This window comes from Schistocerca gregaria, chromosome 4 (assembly GCF_023897955.1).
Source record: "Schistocerca gregaria isolate iqSchGreg1 chromosome 4, iqSchGreg1.2, whole genome shotgun sequence".
In the NCBI taxonomy this organism is placed as follows: domain Eukaryota; kingdom Metazoa; phylum Arthropoda; class Insecta; order Orthoptera; family Acrididae; genus Schistocerca; species Schistocerca gregaria.
In genome coordinates, this window is record NC_064923.1 from 180,822,477 (window position 1) to 180,844,879 (window position 22,403).

Genomic DNA, 22,403 nt, shown 5'->3' on the forward strand with positions numbered 1-22,403 from the left:
TTCTTGGGGACGGAAGTCCATAGGGCTTTTGTCCCCACAAATGCATTCTGTTGTTGCCGCTTCTCTGCTGTTAGCACAATACTCCACGCCACCTTTTATACCGGCGGGTCCTCTCTAGTGACATGACTTAGGACTTAGGACGTCCGGATACTTTTGATCAGACAGGAATTTATGTATGGAAATACATCATCAAAAAACACTGCAGGCATAGCATTTATGTGACATATGAACAAGGCAAGGAAAGCGTTTCTGAAGGAGAGAAATTTGTTAACATCGAATATAGATTTATGTATCAGGAAGTCATTTCTGAAAGTATTTGTTTGGAGTGTAGCCATGTATGGAAGTGAAACATGGACGATAACTAGTTTGGACAAGAAGAGAATAGAAGCTTTCGAAATGTGGTGCTACAGAAGAATACTGAAGATAAGGTGGATAGATCACGTAACTAATGAGGAGGTATTGAATAGGATTGGGGAGAAGAGAAGTTTGTGGCACAACTTAACTAGAAGAAGGGATCGGTTGGTAGGACATGTTTTGAGGCATCAAGGGATCACAAATTTAGCGTTGGAGGGCTGCGTGGAGGGTAAAAATCGTAGAGGGAGACCGAGAGATGAGTACACTAAGCAGATTCAGAAGGATGTAGGTTGCAGTAGGTACTGGGAGATGAAGCAGCTTGCACAGGATAGAGTAGCATGGAGAGCTGCATCAAACCAGTCTCAGGACTGAAGACAACAACAACAACAACATGAACAAGGCAATACTTAAACTGACTAGTTGGCTGAAGACCATGTGGTGTTTGGAGACACATCAGTCAAAAAAATCAGTTTCATGAATTAAATATGGAAATGATTCCAATAATTAAAATAAGAGGAGATACGTAATGATGAAAGAGATCTAGTTCCCGCATTCTCTCTGCTCGCAAAAGTCAAATACACAAGCGATTTATATGAAGACGGAAATGAATACAAAAATATCTTATAAAAATCTGACTCTTGCACTGTTACTGACTCGTTATCAGACAGGAGGGAACTGTCAACTTTGCCGTGCGCTAGCCCGTAGAAAGTACTTGAATCAGTATAACATCTCATCCCCTACAATGTAGCGATTGTTGTTCAGATTGCCTTCAGTACTTCAGGTCGCTTTAGCAATTCAGTGGAACCATAATTTCTGATGTTTGCCAGCCGTGCTGCAGACTGCTACATGGCTGACACTTTGGCACGTTAGCAGAAATGCCTGCAAAACAGTTTTATGCGAGGCTAGTCGATGTTATGTATATTTCTATATAAGTTCAGATGTATCATTTTCGAGAGTGTACGATTACCTTTCTTGTGTGGAGGCGTCAAGTCTAAGGTGTATTGGAACAAACTTCGTAATCTTCACGTCAGTACTGTGTTTCCTTACCTCTGTTGTGTTTCTTTGTACCCTGGAACTCTGTTCTCTGGGTCACTTTTATTTGCTCTGCCATACACGTAAGTCAGTAATGTATTGCAAGGTGCAAAACCCAGTGGAGAATACTCACCTCGAGATCTGTGAGATGGCGACGGGGAGCACCCTCATCGTCTTGCCGCCGTGCAGGTAGTCCACCTTGGCGGTGTTCCTGGCGCGGCCGCAGATGCCGAAGTAGAGGCCGATGGCCACCGAGAGCGTCAGCATGAGTGCGAACGCCGCGTGGTCCTCCCAGCCGAACAGCACCTGCCTCGACGCCACATCAGCTGCCTCTGCTGTTAGATTGGCCGCCATGTTTCTCCCAACAATCGTGACGGATGTATGTTCACCTGAAGGCTGATGTCTCCAACGGCCCCTGTGCTTTGAAGTCGCCATTGCTAGCAGTGCGTCAACATACGACGCTTCTTTGTCTTTAGGACGAGGGAAATTGGACAAAACATGTCGTTAGAGGAAACGCAGACACAATAGAGGATAGTCGTAAAGGAACAACTTGAAGTTAATCTATAAATCAGTAAACGAAGGGACATTAATCAAGTTCCATTTCACACTTATCAACCGTATACAACCACTCGCTCGTCGAAAGATCCGCACCTAAAGGCACCTAAAGACTGGAAAGTTGCACAAGTCACGCCAATGCCCAAGAAAAGAATTAGAAGGAATCCACTGAATTATCTCTATCGTCAATCGGCAGTAGGGTTTTGGAACATATAGTGGTCAGCCAGACCATTATGACCACCGATCTACTATCGATATAGAGGCGTTCAGGGGATAGCAGCGTTACCTAGTGAGGAATGACTGCTCCTCAGACACATGCATGGTGCATGTAGTATCAGTGAGTGCGCTGTCCGTGTGTAGAATGGGGAAGGCGCGCCTTCTGTCTGAGTTTGACTGAGGGCACATTGTGGTGGCTAGAAGATAGGCACGAGCATTTCGGAAACTGGCAGACTTCTTGGGTGTTGGAGGAGTGCCATGGTGAGTGTCTTCAACATTGGCGAAACCAAAGTCAAACCACGTCCAGACTGGTAAAAGACCACCGGCGGCAAACTGTGGTGTAAATAACATCAGTCTTTAATGCTGACCAGAGAACAAGAGTGTCTGAACATACATGTTTCATGACGTTTCTTATATACCTCTGGAGTACCATCCCAGAGGTTTCATTAAGCGGAGTACGAGTTGCTGTTGGGTGCGTATTCGTTTCGTGCGAAGACGACCGCATTAATCAAACCTCTTTTCTGGCTTTGGTTCTCGGTGATATGAAAATTTATACCGGCATCGTGTTGTCTGTTTCATTTCCTAACGTTGTGCCCATTGTTCTCATAATTCCCCGTAACCAGCACTACCTGAAAACGACTCAAGAAACGCTGAAAATCTATACCACAGCCTGCATTGGAAATCCTAAACTAGTTTTTTAAAGTTAGCACAATGTCATCAGAAAAGAAACTAGAAACAGAAGGGCATAAAGGTACATATAGATTCTAGATCTAGATATGTATTTTGGTCACGTCAATGTGTACAGTTTGACATCTGAGTACATTTCGATACTTGGGTTAGTATTTATCCCAGTCTTCTATTTGTCCATCTCCTCCTGCCCCTTCTCTCTGTGCTTCTCATTCTTCATCCCTTTCTGTTCCTCCCCTCCTTTTCCCTTTCTCTATATATTTCCTGGCTCCCATCTGCGTCCATCTCCTCCCCCATTCCTTTCTCTCTACTTCTTCCTGTTTCGGTCTCTGTCCATCTCTTCCTCTCCTGTCCCTATCCATCTCTTACTCTTTCCTTTCTCTGTACATCTCATTCTCTTCCCTCTCTATATCCATTTTATCCTGCCCCCTCTCTCTGTCCACCTTGTAGGTCCAGTGTTAGAATAGACCCGTCGTCTGTCGTAAGAGGCGACTAAAAGGAGTCTCACAATTTTCGGTCCTGGGAGATCAAGTCGCATTCTGTGGTTTCATCTGCCACTTCGAAAATTCTACGGAAGTGCGGGCCTTATGGCGAAGGACACCTTACGTGGCCCATGCGTTATTGCCCTTAGATTCGATCTCCTGAATCTGTTACGGCTTTGCATCTCGACCTGCGATTCAACTATTTCGGCGAGGACACTTTCTGGGGTATGTTATCTTCTTCCGTTGTCCCCTGTCCTCTTTCTCTCCCCTGACAATATTGGATTTCTCTGAACCCATTATCCAGCATGGTAGCCAGTCCATTGTGGTGTGGCCATCATGTATTGCACTGTATTGAACTGGGGACCTAGCAACGAAGCATTCAGTAGTACACAGCCCCACAACAGGCTACAGCAGTCTACGCACCTCACCACCACCCCACACCGAACCCAGGGTTATGGGGTCTTCATGTACCCATTTGGTGGTAGCCCCATGCACAGGGATCGCACTTCTGATGCCTGAGCTGTAAACTACCCATGTATGCCAAGGAGTAGATGCCTGTATTCCTGGGGCATCATCATGCCAGTTGGCCTTTGTTGTGGCTGGGTGGCGCCCGTGGGGGCAGCCCCTGATCGGAGTGGATGGTATCAGGGCGGATGACCCGCAATGAAACGGACGAAGTATGGCACCAGCAGTCTCTAAGAAAGGCAAGATCGAATACAATGCCGTTCCCCCTCCCTCGGTAAACCATGGGAAGAACGTAGGGCGACAGTATGGAGAGTGCCATATTTGCCTCGGTTTTTAGTCTGTAGCAGAACTGACCAGGACTCCTTTCTACCAACAAAGCCTCAGATTTTAGTTCAACATCTTGAGGATAAGTTTGGAGACGTGACAGCGCTGTCCACGTTACGAAAAAGCGCAGTCTTTATTCAGACAACATCCCCAGCACAATCTCAAGCGATACTCGCCTGTCACAAGCTGGATGATATTCCTTTTTCCATCACTCCCCACAAAAGCCTCAACATAGTCCCGGGGATCATTTTCTATTGCGATCCCCTCTTGCAGTGTGAAGAGGAGCGCCGCGTCAATTTAGAACTGCAGTGTTCATTTCATCTGACGCGTTTACAGGGGACCCAAAGACAACAATGTTTCTACTGGTGCCTTTATCTTTCCCTTTGAGGGTCATTCATTGCCTGAAAAGGTTAAGGTGATGGTTTACCGCTGTGACATTAAGCCATGTTTCCCTCCCCTATGGAGTGCTTTAAATACTGGAAGTTCAGGCACATGTCTTCCTAAGGTACTTCCAGGGCCACATGTCAGACTTTGGACGTCCATTACACTCAGATACTCCATGTGCACCTCCCCCCACTTGCATTAACTGTGGAGAGCACCACTCCCCCTACTGACCAGACTGCCCAGTATTCAAAAAGGAGTGGAAAATCATGAAGTAAAAGACCTTGGACCAGTTGACTTACACAGAGGCTAAACATAAATTTGAAAGATCACACCCTATTCAGTCGGCACCCTTTCTTGGCCCCAACACCACCACTCCATATCAGTTATGCATCTGACGATGTGGTGGATATCTTAGCGTGACCTGCGGACCTGGCTCTCTGATAACTTATATACCAAGGAAATAGCCACAAATACTCAATTGGTGGCAGCAGGTGACCGTGAGGCACAACCTGCCTCCTTGCGTGCTTCATGCCTTCCCATCCTCTCGATTATGTCATCCGCCAGTGAAATTGTGGCGTTTTTTTCCACCACCTGGCTGAGCTACGGCAACTCTTAAGCTTCACACCTGCTCTCTGTATTGACCTTCAGGAAATCTGGTTCCCAGAAATGTGGACCCTTGCCTTTGTGGTTATAGGGGATATTACAAGAACTGTAGTGACTATAATAGAGTGTTAGGTGGAGTTTTTGTCTATCTCCTGAACTCACTATGCAATGAACCTGTGCCCATCAAAATCCCCTTGAAGCTGTGGCTGTCAGGATAAGGACGACGCGGGAAATAACTGTCAGCAACTTGTATCTTCCTCCAGATGGTGCAGTACACCTGAACGCATTTGCTGCACTTATCGATCAACTCCCCAAACCTTTCCTACTTTGGGGACGTTTTAACACTTATAACCACTTGTGGGGGGGGGGGGGGCGGCACCGTGCTTATTGGCCGAGGCAGAGATGTCGAAAATTTACTGTCACAACTCGACCTTTGCCTCTTAAATACGGCACATAATCGGCCATTGATCTCTCGGTTTGCAGTTCTAGCCATATCCCGTCTATCCACTGGAGAGCACATGACGACGTGTGTGTGGTAGTGACCATTTTCCCATCTTCCTGTCTCTGCCCCGGCGTCAGGCCCAAAGATACCTTCCCAGGTGGGCCTTCAACAAAGCAGACTGGGACGCTTTCACCTCTGCTGTCACCGTTGAATCTCCCCTACAAGGTAACATCGATTTGGTGGTTGAGCAGGTAACAACAGCAATCGTTTCTGCAGCGGAAAACGCGATCCCTCGTTCTTTCGAGGGCCCCTGGCGAAAGACAGACCCTTGATGGTCGCCGGAAGTCCCTGAGGGTATTAAGGAGCGTCGGCGAGCTCTACAGCAGCATAAGAGACACCCTTCCCTGGAGCACCTCATAGCCTTTAAACAGCTCCGCGCCCACATTCGCCAGCGTATCAAAAGACAGGAGTGTTGGAAGACACTTCTCGGCCATTGGGTGCCACATGTCACCTTCCAAAGTCTAGGCAAAGATCAAACGAGGGTTCTGGGTACCAAAGCCCAACAGGTGTTCCTGGTGTTAACATAAATGGTGTGTTATCTAACGACTAAATCGCCTTTCCCGAGCACTTTGCTGAGCACTATGCTCGCGTCCCAGCGTGGGAGGATTTCCCCCCAGCCTTTTGCACCCTCAAACAGCGAATGGAATGGAAAGTTCTCTCGTTCACTACACGACACAGTGAACCCTATTACGCCCCATTTACAGAGTGGGAGCTCTTCAGTGCACTTACCACGACACAGCTCCTGAGCCAGATCGGATCCACAGATGATTAAAAATCTCTCGTCTGACTACAAGCTATATCTCCTCGTGATCTTCAACTGGACCTGGTGCCGTGGGGTCTTTCCATCGCACTGGCAGGAAAGCACCATCATAACAGCGGTCTAACCTAGCTAAAACTCGCTTGATGTGGATAGCTATCGTCCCATCAGCCTCACCAACGTTCTTTGTAAGCTGCTGGAACGTTTGGTGTGTCGGCAGTTGGGTTTGGTCCTGGAGTCACGTGGCTCACTGGCTCTGGGCCAGGGTGGTTTCCCCCTGGGTCGCTCTACCACTGATAATCTTGGGTTCCTCAAGTCTGTCATCCATCCCAACAGCCTTTTCCAGACGCCAACATCTTGTTGCCGTCTTTTCTGATTTACGAAAAGCGTATCACACCACCTGGCGACATCATATCCTTGGCACATTATGCAAGTGGGTCTCCAGGGCCCGCTCAGGACTTTTGTCCATAATTTCCTGACACTTCGTTCTTTCCATGTCCAAGTTGGTGCCTACCATAGTTCCCCCCCATTCCAGGAGAATCGGGTCCCACAGGGCTATGTACTGAGTGTATCTCTATTTTTAGTGGGCATTAACATTCTGGAAGCACCTGTAGGGCCGTCCCTCTCACCCTCTTTGTATGCAGACGACTTCTGCATTTTGTACTGATCCACCAGTACTGATGTTGCTGAGCGGCGCCTACAGAGAGCCATCCACAAGGTGCAGTCATGGGCTCTAGCCCATGGCTTCCAGGTTTCGGCCGCAAAGGCGAATGTTATGCACTTCCGTCGGAGTCGTACCATTCATCCGGACCAGAACTTTCCTTACTAACGATCCCGTCACTGTAGTGGAGACATCTCGATTTTTAAGACTGGTTTTTGACTCCCGATTGACTTGACTTCCTTACCTTAGTTAGCTTAAGCGGAAGTGCTGGCAGCACCTCAATGCACTCCACTGCCTGAGCAACACCTACTGCGGTGCAGATCGCTCTTCGCTGGTGCAGCTCTACAGAGCGCTTCTTCAATCCCGCCTTGACTATGGGAGTCTGGTTCATGGTTCGGCGGCGTCCACAGCGTTGCGTTCACTCGACCCAATACAACACTGTGGCGTTCGACTAGTGACTGGAGCTTTTAGGACGAATCCGGTGACCAGAGTCCTGACGGAGGCTCGAGTTCTTCCATTGCAGGTCAGGCGTGCACAACTGCTCGCCAGATACGTTGCACACGTTCGTAGTTCTCCGACGCATCCGAATTACCGTCTACTTTTCCCATCCACGGTGGTTCATCTCCCGCATCGGCGGCCCAGGTCAGGGCTTACAATTGCAGTTCGCGTCCAATCCCTTCTACTTGAACTGGAGTCCTTGCCTTTACCACTTATACTCAAGGTCTATTCGCGTACTCCTCTATGGTGTACACCTAGGCCGCGGCTTCACCTGGACCTTGCGCATGGACCTTTCACATGACTTAGTTCACCAGCGGCTCTCCGCTACCACTCCTCTCGATTCTTGACATGTACCGAGGCCATGAAGTGGTTTACACCGACGGCTCAGTGGTTGATCGTCACGTCGGCTTCACGTATGTCCATGGAGGACATTAAACAGCATTCTTTGCCTGATGACTGCAGTGTTTTCACTGCAGAGCTGGTGGTGATATCTCTTGCTCTTAAGCACATCCGTTCATGCCGTGGGGAGTCGTTTTTTCTGTGTACTGACTTCTTGAGCAGCCTGAAAGCTATCGACCACTGCCACCCTCGTCATTCTTTGTTAACGACCATCTAGGAGTGCAACTATGCCCTGGAACGGTCCGATCGTTCAGTGGTGTTTGTATGGATCCCAGGCCAAGTCGGAATTCCAGGCAACGAACTTGCTGACAGGCTGGGCAAACAGGCTGCACGGAAACCGCTTATGGAGATAGGCATTCGAATAACTGACCTGCGTTCGTTTTTACGCCGCCAGGTTTTTCGGCTTTGGGAGACGGAATGGCATAGTATCAGTACGCACAACAAAATGCGTGCCATTGAGAAGACTACGAATGTGTGGCAGTCCTCTATGCGGGCCTTTCGGAGAGATTCTATGGCTCTCTCCTGGCTCCACATTGGCCATGCTTGGGCGACCCACGGCTCCCTCCTGCGCCGTGAAGACCGGCATCAGTTTCGATGCGATGCCCAATTGACAGCTGCCCACATTCTGGTGCACTGTCCTACTTTGACTGCCCTGCCGAGAAATCATCAGCTACCGGACTCGTTGCCGCTAATTTTATCTCACAACGTCTCATCGGCTGAGTCAGTTCTATGTTTTATTCATGGGTGTGGGTTTACCATTTGATCTAAGTTTCAGGGAATGTCCTCTGTCCCTCTGTCTTCTCCACCCTATTGGTTTTAGGGTCGAGATTTTAATGTGTTGTGGAGTGGCTGGCTTCTCCTGTTTATTCTCAAGGTCAGCCAGCCACGGTAGGGTAATCTGTTTTGCAGTTTTAATCTCTTCTGCCTGTTTCTGGGGTTTTATTCTCCCGTTTTGTCCATTTAAGTGTTGTTGCCCTTCCGTCGTTCTGTCGTGATTCCTTTCTCTCCGTTTTGGGTTGTCAGTCTTGATTGTTTATTCTCACCCTTGTGGCATTGTTTTATTCGGAACAAGGGACCGATGACCGAGCAGTTTGGTCCGTTCTCCCCTCTTTTAAATCACCCAACCAAACAACCTCTCTCGCTGTCTATCTCCGCCCCCCCCCCCATTTCTCTCACCATGTTATCACTTTCATTACAGTAGGAAGCTGGTGGTTCTTCCTCCCCAGAGTATTCTTTTCCATATTTTGGGTAATATTTGTATCATATCTGGTTGAAATCGTTTCAGGGCTTTAGGATGAGCTTTTTACCTTTGGCTTTGCCCATGTACGACTATTTCAGAACTATTTCACACATAGTTAACTTATTTCACACGTATCTGTAGATATATTTGACCCGTTTCTTCAGCAAATTTCACCCTGCAGTTTCATTTTCATGCAGTTTATGAAGTTTTATATCCAGAACTCTGTGCTCTAGGGATATAACTTCGCCGATACATTCAGTGAAATATGTGCCTGCTCTCTGCGAAAATGGTTGTGAATAGAATTAATAGTAAAAAAGTAGTAAATTAAAACTCCATGCATGATGAGGTAGTTTTTCAATCATCTCAGTGTTTATGATGGCATATATCCTGAACTACGTGTCGTAAAATGATATATTTTGCTGGTACGTTCAATGGTATATGTGACTACTGTATGGAAAATGCGTCGCGAATACAGTTAATAAATAAATGATAAATTAAAATGTCATGCTTCGTGAGGTAATTTTACTGCATGAACGTCGAAAATGGAGAAGTCATCAACTTTTTTGCTTCCATCATTTTGTGGGGGTTGTTAGCGAGATAACGCTTTTCAAAGATTTGAAATTATGTGGAGAGTTTGTTCCAAGTCATAAAGTACTCTCATTCTCTATTCACTAGACGACTAAAGTATGGCTATTCGCGCTTCGTCGGCTACACACTGCTGTTTCACGCCCACCCGTTTGATAGGTATGTGATTCTTACTCTCGCAGCGACGATTTACGGAGAGTAAATAGTATGTGTACCAAGTCTTTTAGAAATCGGTCTAGTGGCGTAGGAGGAGATGTGGAAGATAGATGTATACGTACATTGATTTTGATAATATGCATGGATTACTTATCGTATCATACTGGCTACAAATAGCGCAAGGAGGAAACAAAACGGCGTAACTGTAAGACACTAGATTAGCGTTCAGAAGGGTGATTCCAAACATTCAGATTTTTTTTCGTGGTGAAGACGAATATCGAGATGGTTCTTTGAAAATAACGGTGCCAGTACCTCCTCGCTGCTCTACCCTGTCCGAGCTTGTACTCCAATGATCACGTCGTTGATAGATTGTTAAAATCAAATTTTACTTCCTTTTTATCACGTAAAAGACGTAGACTTTGTGTGATTGTGCAGACGTAGTATGACGTCCTGTCAAAGCAACGAGAGGTTCCAAAAAGAATTTCAAGACTACAGGATGCTCTTCCAGAGTAAGAGCACTGGTGTTCCTGGAGGAAAGACAAAATTAGCAAATTTTTTTTACTTTCCAAGGCGCATTGATATATCTTTTATATATGACAAACATCTACGTATTAAAATTCAGGCTCAGATGGCACAGTATCAGAGACATCTCCCCAAGGCATATTACAAAGTTGGCCTGATATCCTAGGATCGTATTAATAGTTAAGACCATTTTGTTACAATGAATCTTTCAAGACACATGGTAATTTCCTTCATAAATCGCGTACCAGATACACCAATGAAATTCGTAGAATTATCTTCTGTTTTATAAGATCCGGTCACTCTGAGACATGATAATCACATAATTTGTCCCATGTGGTTTTGCGTAGAGTAGCTTTAATTTCATTTTACTGAAGCGAAATGAATTACTGATATCAGGTATGTGATGTTTCATGAAAATGACACTGGCTTCATTCACGCATACATACAAGTCCCTGTATTTGAATTTAAATGAGAAATAAAATATTGCAATTTCTGTCTGAAAAGATTCATTGTAAAACACATGTTACTGTCACGTGTATCATGAACCCCGATCATAGCCATAAACTGCAACCACACCAGAAGGCATGAAATGCAAATAAAGACGAGTAATTTATGGCATTCGTTAAAAGGGTGAATAATAAACGATCCAAATCAACTACTGTGCTCTTTCAAAGGTATGACTAATATTTAGACTGATGGAATTACACAGCTCAACACAATTAGGGGATCACTTTCTCAATACACAGTAACTGTCTACCAATGCGACGAGTATGTTTGAAATTTGGCTTGTAGGTGCGTAAAACCTTTCTCTTAAATGCTAGAAAATTCCGGTGTCCAGCGACCTTACCCTCCGGCATGACGATGGCTGGCTCTGAACACTATGGGACTTAACATCTGACGTCATCAGTCCCCTAGAACTTGCAACTACTTAAACCTAACCAACCTAAGGACATCACACACATCCCTGCCCGAGGCAGGATTCGAAAATGCGACCATAGCAGGCACGCGGTTCCAGACTGAAACGCCTAGAACCGCACGGCCACGCCGGCCGGCGGCATGACGATGTTTGAGACGGCTTGAAACAGGTCTATTGGGAGTTCGCTATTTGCGATTCTGGAATTTGTACATGCTTAGAATATCTGAAAAGCAAGGCGGCAATTTTGAATCTCTTATTATTCGTGCGTAGTATTTGTTCAGAGTAGCTGTTTCGCTGTAAGATGTGCTTGTTTTTTGTCATCGCTATGCGGGAGCAAGGAGTACGGGAGTTCTATCTTTAGAGGGTAGTGAGACAGACGCCGCGCAGAGGACTCGTGGCACTGAAGACGTAAAGTTAAGTCGATCGGTGTTTAAGTAAAATGATTTGTGTTTGGATAGTGTGAAACAGAGGGGAAGTATTTGATTAGTGATTTAGAATGAAAAAGAGTATTAAGAAGAATGAAGGTAATATTTTTTATTTAGGGGCACTGTAGTCGCACGTAGTTTGTTAACCATTCTTGAATGAGACACCCATATCAGGGAACTTTACATTTCTCGTTAAAGAATGTGTAGTTATCATGGTAATGTATGTCATATTTATCAGTTACTTTTGAACATTTGCGAGAGTAAGAGCTTGATATTAGTGCTGCCCTTTGTCAGTGTTAATGAGTGTTGTAACATAAATTTCATACAATCAATAATGTATCAGATAGTTTAAAAACATTTCGTTATTACTTTAACGAACTGTTTAGGCAGCTACTTACTGACACACTTTTGATGCCAGCTTCCTGCCTGCAGACGTCTAGGACTACTTTTCAAGTTCTCTCTGTAATGGCACATTTTTAAAATTTTCAATAAATGTGAGCAGGTACCAACGAGGGTGTTGCCAAAATGGTCTTGGAGGGACTCTTTGCCGTTTTATACAAACATCTGTTACTCTTGCACCCCTCTGATCGCACCACAGGAGGGCATGAAGCAGGAGGGTTTGAGAAAGCAAAAGAACGTTTGCTGCTCCAGATCATGTTCAGGTTTCCTCGAATTATTTTGAACGGTGCTTCGTGGATCTACTGTGTACATCAGAGCAAAATTTGCTGTCACGCTACACTCCAAAGAGGTGCGATCACATTCCATGGGAGTGTAGCCAATCTATTCCCTTAGAGAGGGGTTGGAAAGTAAGGAGTGTCAGCATCATCAAAGTTTGTCGAGGACGTCGTTCTCTTGCACATCGCTCTGAGAAATGTCGTTTTCGACAGCGCAATGAACGGAAATCAACGCCACAAGGACAAGAGTGGTTTTATCGACACCATTTATGTCACTCCCTGAGGCCTTTTGGTGCCGATTCTGAACGGAGGTGTGTCATAAATCTTTTCCCCGACCAGTGATAAAAAACTGCGTAATTCCAACGCTTGGTGTAGCGATTTTCATCTCTATGGCAGAGGCTTCAAAAGAAGAGTTGAAATGTCGGTATGGAGGGTGGGGAGTGTGGTTACTTTCCCATTGTGTGACTAGTCCGCGGTGGCGTTAGGCAGTATTGTGGTGAATTTTGGTGCCAATGTGACATCATTAACCTATCTTACACGTCACATGAATTTCTCTCTGTTTTTTTTTCCGCATCTTTCGACAGATAGCTTCAAAATTTCCTTAAGAAATTCTATTTGCTTGATTTTAATTTTTTGAATTCATACTGGCTTGCTTGGTTGGTTGGTTGTAACTTTGCTGGTGTTTGGCTATGGATGACTTCACCCGAGAGCATTGTCCACTTCGACGATCGAAATCACTTTTATTGAAAGGAGTGTGTCGGTCAGTGATGGGTACAAAATAGTTTCCTTGTTGCCTGGATCATAGCACCAAGGTCTCGGCAAATGTAGTTAGAAATTAGCAGCTGACACACAGGGAGCAACAAATACCAATTACTTTGCAAGGTAAGATATTTTCGTATGATTCCTACGAAAATTATCAACGCACAGGGACCATTTCATGAACGGCATTATTAGACAGATTATTATACCAGAAAGATCACTTTGTTTAGTTAGAAAGATTACTAGTTAAGTTCATTATTTAATCAGTTTTCACATTTTTTTATAAAGATTGTAAAATTCATGTTGCATCTCGCACATAGATATACACTCCTGGAAATTGAAATAAGAACACCGTGAATTCATTGTCCCAGGAAGGGGAAACTTCATTGACACATTCCTGGGGTCAGATACATCACATGATCACACTGACAGAACCACAGGCACATAGACACAGGCAACAGAGCATGCACAATGTCGGCACTAGTACAGTGTATATCCACCTTTCGCAGCAATGCAGGCTGCTATTCTCCCATGGAGACGATCGTAGAGATGCTGGATTTAGTCCTTTGGAACGGCTTGCCATGCCATTTCCACCTGGCGCCTCAGTTGGCCAGCGTTCGTGCTGGACGTGCAGACCGCATGAGACGACGCTTCATCCAGTCCCAAACATGCTCAATAGGGGACAGATCCGGAAATCTTGCTGGCCAGGGTAGTTGACTTACACCTTCTAGAGCACGTTGGGTGGCACAGGATACATGCGGACGTGCATTGTCCTGTTGGAACAGCAAGTTCCCTTGCCGGTCTAGGAATGGTAGAACGATGGGTTAGATGACGGTTTGGATGTACCGTGCACTATTCAGTGTCCCCTCGACGATCACCAGAGGTGTACGGCTAGTGTAGGAGATCGCTCCCCACACCTTGATGCCGGGTGTTGGCCCTGTGTGCCTCGGACGTATGCAGTCCTGATTGTGGCGCTCACCTGCACGGCGCCAAACACGCATACGACCATCATTGGCACCAAGGCAGAAGCGACTCTCATCGCTGAAGACGACACGTCTCCATTCGTCCCTCCATTCACGCCTCTCGCGACACCACTGGAGGCGGGCTGCACGATGTTGGGGCGTGAGCGGAAGACGGCCTAACGGTGTGCGGGACCGTAGCCCAGCTTCATGGAGACGGTTGCGAATGGTCCTCGCCGATACCCCAGGAGCAACAGTGTCCCTAATTTGCTGGGAAGTGGCGGTGCGGTCCCCTACGGCACTGCGTAGGATCCTACGGTCTTGGCGTGCATCGGTGCGTCGCTGCGGTCCGGTCCCAGGTCGACGGGCACGTGCACCTTCCGCCGACCACTGGCGACAACATCGATGTACTGTGGAGACCTCACGCCCCACGTGTTGAGCCATTCGGCGGTACGTTCACCCGGCCTCCCGCATGCCCACTATACGCCCTCGCTCAAAGTCCGTCAACTGCACATACGGTTCACGTCCACGCTGTCGCGGCATGCTACCAGTGTTAAAGACTGCGATGGAGCTCCGTATGCCACGGCAAACTGGCTGACACTGACGGCGGCGGTGCACAAATGCTGCGCAGCTAGCGCCATTCGACGGCCAACACCGCGGTTCCTGGTGTGTCCGCTGTGCCGTGCGTGTGATCATTGCTTGTACAGCCCTCTCGCAGTGTCCGGAGCAAGTATGGTGGGTCTGACACACCGGTGTCAATGTGTTCTTTTTTCCATTTCCAGGAGTGTATTTGACTTCTCTCGCAGATGGATATGCACAGTAATTCATAGCCAAACAACACAAACTTATAGCCAGCCAATGAAGCCAGTATGAGTTCAAAAAATCAAACGAAAAAATTTTCTAAAGGAAATTTTGAAGCTACGTGTCGACCCATGCGATAAAAAAAAAGATAGGTCAGTGACATGTAAGATAGGTCAGTGATGTCACATTGGCACCAAATTTCACCACAATACTGCCTAACTCCATCGTGGACAAGTCAAACGATGGAAAAGTAACCACAGCCCCCGCCCCATTACCCACATTTCTACCCTTCTTTCGAAGCCCCTGCGATAGATATGAGGATGGTGATATACTGCGTTGAAATTACGCAGAAATGGATGGAGAAAATATTTCAGACACACCCTCGTTCAGAATCGGCACCAAAACGCCTCAGGGTGGCATAAAGGGTGTCGGTTAAACCACTTCTGTCCTTGTGTCGATTTCCACTCATTTCACTGTCGAAAAATACAGATTGGCGTCCTCAACAACCTTTGCTGCTTCTGACCCCCACTTAGTTTCCAACCCTCTCTAAGAAAATTGTGTGCCTACATTCCCACTGAATGTGATCACACCCCTTTGGAGTGCCACTTGACAGTATATTTTACTCTTGTGTACAGATTGGATCCATTAACGACAGTTCAGAGTCATTCGACGAAATCTGGACATGATCTGGAGGAGCAAACAATGCTTACGCTTTTTCAAACCCTCCTATTTCATACCCTCCTATGGTGTGATCACAGAGGGGTGCAACTTTTACAGATGTCAGAATAAAACGCAAAAGGATCCCAATAGGACCCCTCAATTTGGCAACACCTTCGGTGGCACCTGACCACGTGTACCGAAAATTTTTAAAATGTGTCATTATAGAGAGAACTTGAAAACTATCGTAGACACCTCAGGCAGGCAACTGGCATCGAAGGGGTGTCAGTGAGCTACTGCCTCAAGGCTACTAGGGTACTTGGCAGATTTTCTCTGTGAAGGCACGTTTTAAAATTCTCAATAATTTCGAGCATGTACCACCGATGGTATTGCTGCAGTGGACTTTCTTAGAATGACCCTATGACGTTTTATTCATGCATGTGTCATTGTCGCACCCTTTTGTGAACATGCCACAGGAGGGTCGGAAACAGGAAGGTTGAAGAATCATAAACTCCCTTTGCTGCTTCAATCTCATTCAAATTTCGTCGAATAATTTTGAATAGGATCTAACGGTTCCACACAGCATAAAATATCAAAATTTGCAGTCGCCCTGCACTCCAATGTGGTGCATTCACTTCCAATTGGGATGCTACCACACAATGTCTTTAGAGAACAGTTTAAAAGTCCTAGTGTGTCAGCAGTATCAAAGGTCGTTTTCGACCGCTAAATGAATAGAATGAACAACACAAGGAAAGTGATGACTTTATCGACGTTCTTTGTGCTACCCCCTGACCCCTTCTCGTTTCAGTTCTGAGTGGCAGCGTGTCTGAAATCTTTTCCCCGATCACCCATAAGAAATTCGCGTGATCTCAACGCTGAATTTGACCTTTATTGCACAGGCTTCAAAAGAAGGATTGAAATGTGGATAAGAGGGATTATGGTGACCTCATCGTGTGGGACGTCTTTGTGGCACTGGGAAGGATATTGGTGAAATATGGTGCTAATGTGACGTTATTTAACCTATCTTGCATGTCACATGAACTTTTCAGCTCTGGCCTTTTTTTGCTTGTGTCGATAGTTAGCGATTTGAAGTGTCGTCGAGTTCGTTGGGGAATTGATGTCGCAGAACACCATTATAGAGAAAGGTTTTAAGTAAATTTGAACCGATTTGAACCGAATTTCAAACATGTACCTCGCAATGGTGCCTCACAATGGTACTTCGCAATGGTAGACAATTGCAGGTTTTCCAAATTGTCATCCTGTAATTGTGTTGCGCAGTGTGGTATCAGTGGAATATGGGAAAAACTGGAACACAGAATAAAAAATAGTGGAAACGGATTAAACGTGTAAAACTTGGCTGTTGTTTAGATGATGTCACTGAAAGTGATATTTCCAAAGTAAAACTATTTCGTCTCTTCAAGCGAAGTTGCCATTTGCCGGTAGGTACCACCAGAATATTAACTGTAGTGAAACCCGAGTGTGTATTGGCCACGCAAATGTATCCATTCCCAGAACTCGGATAGTAGTGGACAATAATGTAAACTGGGCATCCGATGGACGCGAGTAAGTGGATCCCCCCAGTTGTCCTGAGGTGTCATTCCCGGTAAATGACGTTATGCGAGCACGACGAAACACGAATCCATCGTGCCGCAAAAATAATAGTAGCTAGCTCCGCTACATATATTCTCACTTCTTGAGCAACTGCACAATCGTCGTAAACTGTCGCAGAAAGTTAGTTTTCGTCGAAACATGCGAACATCTTCTACGTCTTCCAATAAACGCTTTTTAACACCGGGTTTCTAGACATTTAAGCACTACTATAATTACACTATACATGTTACGTAAGCTTTCAGGCAGAGGTGCCTTGTTATCATATCATTTTAATCGAGCTGTTTTTCTTCACTCGCCAATAGGAGAACAACTGTGTTTGTCTCTTTTATGAACTGGAAAGTCTCCGACTTTATTACATGGTCATTTCGTGAGATATACGTGGGATAAAGTGATATCTGTCTCTTCCGAAAACTTGAGCTCTCGGTATTTTGACAGCATGTCCGCGGAACACGAAGTTTCTCTTGTAACGTCTGTGGTATGATGATTTTGTTCTGTGACAGTCTTGCATTTTTTAAGCGTTCTGCACATATGAACAAGATTTTCTATATCCTTTCCTACTTTCATTTTTAAGACAGCTATGTTTCTCTGTAAAGATGAAAATTAAAATGATGTCTATTGCTTCCGTCTTATGACTGGGTGTTGTGTGATGTCCTTAGGTTAGTTAGGTTTAAGTAGTTCTAAGTTCTAGGGGACTGATGACCGTAAATGTTAAGTCCCATAGTGCTCATAGCCATTTGAACTTCCGTCTTCATCTTCGGCCAAAAACATGAAGACAAGTAGACGTAATGGCGATTAACAATTCGTCTGTGTGACAGTGATCGAAAATAAGGCGAAGAAAGTATAGTGAAAAAAACTCGGAAACGTCCGCTCTAACAGAAAAGTGAAATTTGTTCTGTCTCACTTGAAAGCCATCACTTTGTCTTTTTAAAGACTTTCTTTAGATTTATCCTGCAAGTAGGAATTTACCATTGAAGCGTGCAGCAGGGGTGGTTATAACCCATACCGCTATTTTAATTTTGGATAAAAAGGTACTTTTCTTTATTTGTTTGGTTTCATTTATAACACTTTTTTTATTTTTTTTTAATTCTACCTACAACTGAGCGCCGAGCACCCTCCTACTCCAAAAAGCAGTACAGTATCCTAGGTTCTGTGGTCGCGCACAGTCAGCGATCCACATTATCGAGCCGATCACAGAATTTCATTCTTTATAGTACACTAGTTTCTCTTTAATTTATTAATATTATTATCTTATTCTGGTGCCACATAAAGTGTGCCCCAGTATACTCCCTTCAACGTGAGGAGTGAGGTGGTGCACCAACAAGCTGAAACCAGGTTTCCTAACAGAAATTCAATAGCACAGATTCCGAGAACGGGTGCAATACGTTGTTTAGGAAGATCAAGTATGCAGGACCAGTTATCTTGAGTGGGAGAAGGTATGGCCCAGTCATATAATCGTTCAGAATACTTGCCAACACATCAGTACCAAACAGATGCTGAAATCCCAGAACATGCATGGCACGAGGGTTTTCGGCTGCCCAGACCTGGTTGTCTCGCGAATTCAGAACACTGTCCCTAGTGAACAAAACTCGTCGTGGAAGCACGTGTGTGACGATGTAGCGGTGCAGGAACTGAGTGCAACTGGCAATGCGTTTTAGAAAATCGGCTGGATCCATAGCGGGGACCCTCTCTAATAAGTGCTAGAGATGTAATTGTTACTCACCCAGAACCTCCCAGGCGATACTGTGACTAATACCCATTGCACACGTAATTATTTGAGTACTCGTTGACTGGTTATCTTCAATGCGATGCAGTACATTATCTTCAAATTCTGGCGTGCGGTCTTTCCGTGGAGCATCACACCCCTGCCTCGTCAAGGTACCTTTGCTGCTGCGTAACGTGAACACATAGTCGGTGCGGTGGCATGCTACGCTGTTACTGACAGCTCTTCCGTTAGCTCTAGCTTCGCCGTGGACAAGGAGCATGTCTGCGTATTCCCAAAATGTGTGCCAAACCATGTTTACTGTAACGGAGACGCACATGCGTTGAATGCTCTCGCAGCAAAGGAGATGTCGAGTGACATCAAGTGATCACTTAAAATAGCACACGTCATCCTGTCTGCCCTACTGCATACCGGGACAAGTAATTCTAAAGGTGCGTCCACACTGCTCGTGCACGCCAGACTTGTGCTCGTCATACTCGTCTGTCAGGAGGCTTGTCACATTTGTCTGACTTGCCCTCGTGCAGCTTCTATCTTCGTCCACTCTACTCCAGTTCTTTGCCAGGCTTCGGCTCGTGAGGATCTGCACCGTACTCGCAGTCGTGACCAATGCCAGTTTCCTAATTTAAAAATGGACCTAGTGGTTATAGCAAGTGCCAGCTTCCTTGTGATGCGTCTTCTAGCTGAAGAAGAAGATAGAAGGAGAAGCTACAAAGACTCAAGAAAACGCAGGTGATGGATGACCACAGTTTTCAGAAGCAGAAAATAGTGACTTAATTGATGACTTGGATGTTGAAAACATACATTTCAAGACATTTTGCCGTATGTCCGCATCAGGTTTTGAAAATCTGATAAATTTGGTTGGACCGAAAATATCTAAGCTTGGCAGCAAATATCTGAAGGCTATACCGGTTACTGAGCTGTTGGCGCTTACGCTCAGATACCTATTAATTGGCGATTCATACACCAGCCACAGTTTTTTTTATTTAAGGTCTCCTAGCAAGTGATGTCAAACACTGTTCCTGTAGTATGTGCAGCTCTTACTGACAGCTTGAAGAAGTTTGTAAAGTTAAGCTAATAAATTATACAAATTTTGTTATTAATGGACTTTTACTCAACAGTTAATAAGAAAAAGAAATAAAAATATTTAAATTTAAATAATGAGGAACAATTAAACGCAAAGATTATTACTTTTAATTATTATAAATAGAGCAGATCCAGGAAATGTGGAGAGCCTTGTTCGGTGTTGTCAGAACTAAAAGTAGATGTCTGTTGGGAGTTGCTTTGCATCTGCTTATGGGCAGTGGAAGAGAAGGTAAATTTATTTGACGTACCTGTAGTTTTATTGGCGTGCAATAAATATGGGATAATTTTGAGGTTGCTTCAGAATGAAAAACTATTATCCGAAGTCATCGGCTTCTGACTTTCCACTCCCGATGTCACCATATCCGACTCTCTCACCCTCGCAATCTTTTTGCTGCAGGTAATGAGATCGATTCCCGCCGCAGCCTCCACCCCATATCGATCTTCACCTCCTACTTCTTCACCTTCACTAGAATCTTTCAATCTTTGTTCGAAGTCTACCGTTATTACTGGAAGTAGTATCAGCAAAACCTGAAAATCGGTTATATCGGAAACGTTATTTTGAGCAGTTTTAACAGCCAGATTAAACTGGAGACTAAAACAACCTGGTCTTCAACGGATGCAGAACACTTCCCAAATGTAAATTTGTGTACATTTGAAGTAGATGGAACACAGGATGTATCAGATCTGCTAAAAAGCGTGTATGCTCTATCAGGACGTTACTCAAGTCACTCAGTTTTTCCATTGAAAAAACGTCATTGTAGCTCTAAATGACATACAATTTTTCCTTATGCAATCCAGGCCTTCTCTCACATATTTATTTACTTTCACCCTGGTCAGTAAAACAGCGTTGTACGTGCCATTTGTTATTATTCCTTTTTCGTAGCAAAGGAATGAATGGAAGTATAATCTTCAGGCAATTCAGAAAACTTGAAATTCGTTTCTATGTGACGAACATCTGTATAATTTCTCAAGTTGTCAACCCATGGCTTCTCAACAATAAAAGAAGCTTTCGTACAAAATCAGTATGGTAGTTTTTTAAGTTCCAGCCTTTACTAATTTCGTTTTCGTGGTTGATTTTTTAAGCATTCAGTACATAAGGCACTCATCATCCAAAGAAGAAAGCAGTAGGGATAGTCTTTTTTTTCGATGTCATACTTTGTCAACTACTGATATGCAGATCTAGTCATCAATTCTTTAATGGTACATTATAAAGTTCGTCCATATGTCCAAGTAGATCATGTTCAGGAAGAATCTTCAAGTTATTAGTTGTTGAAACGAATGAGCAGACTGCTTGCAAACGTCATGAAATTCTGGTGTCTTTCCTTTGGTTATATATACATAACAGACAGTATTCCGGTTTACCTATTGGAATATAATATTCAAATCTTAGTTTAATTGATAAGCCGAATGGATCAAATCCTTTCTGAAAACACGACAGATTCTGTTATTTCGTATCAATCAAGCTAAACAAAATCTAAGAGACATCAACACCATATCTGTGCCAGGATGAGCAGTTATATGTTTACCGCCGTATATGTGTGTGTTTTGTGAAGGGACAAAGAGCCATGTTGAAAAATGAAATTGTTACATACAAGATTATTTGCTATCGGATTCCCGCAAATTTTCAATCATTTCTCCCAAAACTCTACAGTGAATCTGACTGCGAGAATTCTCTACTGCGAACATGGGAGACCACGCTGGTTGGATGTAATTCATACTCCTCCCCAACACTTCCGCAAAACGAGGTTTGTTAGTATTGCCGAGGTGCGTTCCAGCTCTTGCAGTTACTGTAACCCGTTCGTGATCTATTTTAAAGGGTAACAACAGCTTTAGGGACTTCTTGATACCCAATACCCGACGTCTCGTGACGCTGTTTACCGCAGATACCATCTTTTCGGCGTCTACAGAGGCTTTTGTTGCGAGAGCTTTGAGTGGCGTAAGCACTCGACAGGGCTTAATAGCGCCCGAAGAGGAGCTACGCGTGGCAGGTGTATTTTCATGCTTCAGCTACGTCTTCAGCCTTAACGACATGCCTGAATTATGACCAAAACAACAGTGCGATTCGGAAACATGAAGCTCTCTTTTGCAAATAGCCACAATTTGTTTACTCACGGCGTACGTGGTCCAGCATTGCCTCAACCTACTTTCAGACGGCGCCACATTCTGGGCTAGCTGCTTTAGTATTTACCTCGTTATTTGCTTTATAATTATATTCTGTTTTTGTTTTGTATCTGTGATTGCGTTTATCTGTTCTACTGAATTTTGGAGTCTTTCTTAATATTCCACCTTACCCGTAACTTACCTTTACGATGGTCTAGTCTTCATCTTTACGATGGTCGTCTTGTCATATGTATTGTATCATGTTTTATATTTTTT

General features: G+C 44.8%; 2 protein-coding genes across 3 annotated transcripts in view; one reads left to right on the forward strand and one right to left on the reverse strand.

Annotated features, from left to right (window-relative positions):
* Nucleotides 1-22,403, forward strand: part of LOC126268175 (opioid-binding protein/cell adhesion molecule homolog) — a 2,429,635-nt gene that overhangs the window by 1,817,454 nt on the left and 589,778 nt on the right. The window lies entirely within an intron of this gene.
* The window catches only part of LOC126268170 (sodium-coupled monocarboxylate transporter 1-like), a 112,419-nt gene that overhangs the window by 86,956 nt on the left and 3,060 nt on the right, over nt 1-22,403 (reverse strand). Inside the window, exon 2 of one of the 2 annotated variants that reach the window (XM_049973762.1) lies at nt 1,520-1,801. In XM_049973762.1, the coding sequence (XP_049829719.1) occupies nt 1,520-1,740 (221 nt within the window). In that variant the 5' untranslated portion in view covers nt 1,741-1,801. Of the gene's footprint in view, nt 1-1,519; nt 1,857-22,403 lie in introns of both variants that reach the window. The other variant, XM_049973761.1, reaches the window with a different exon arrangement.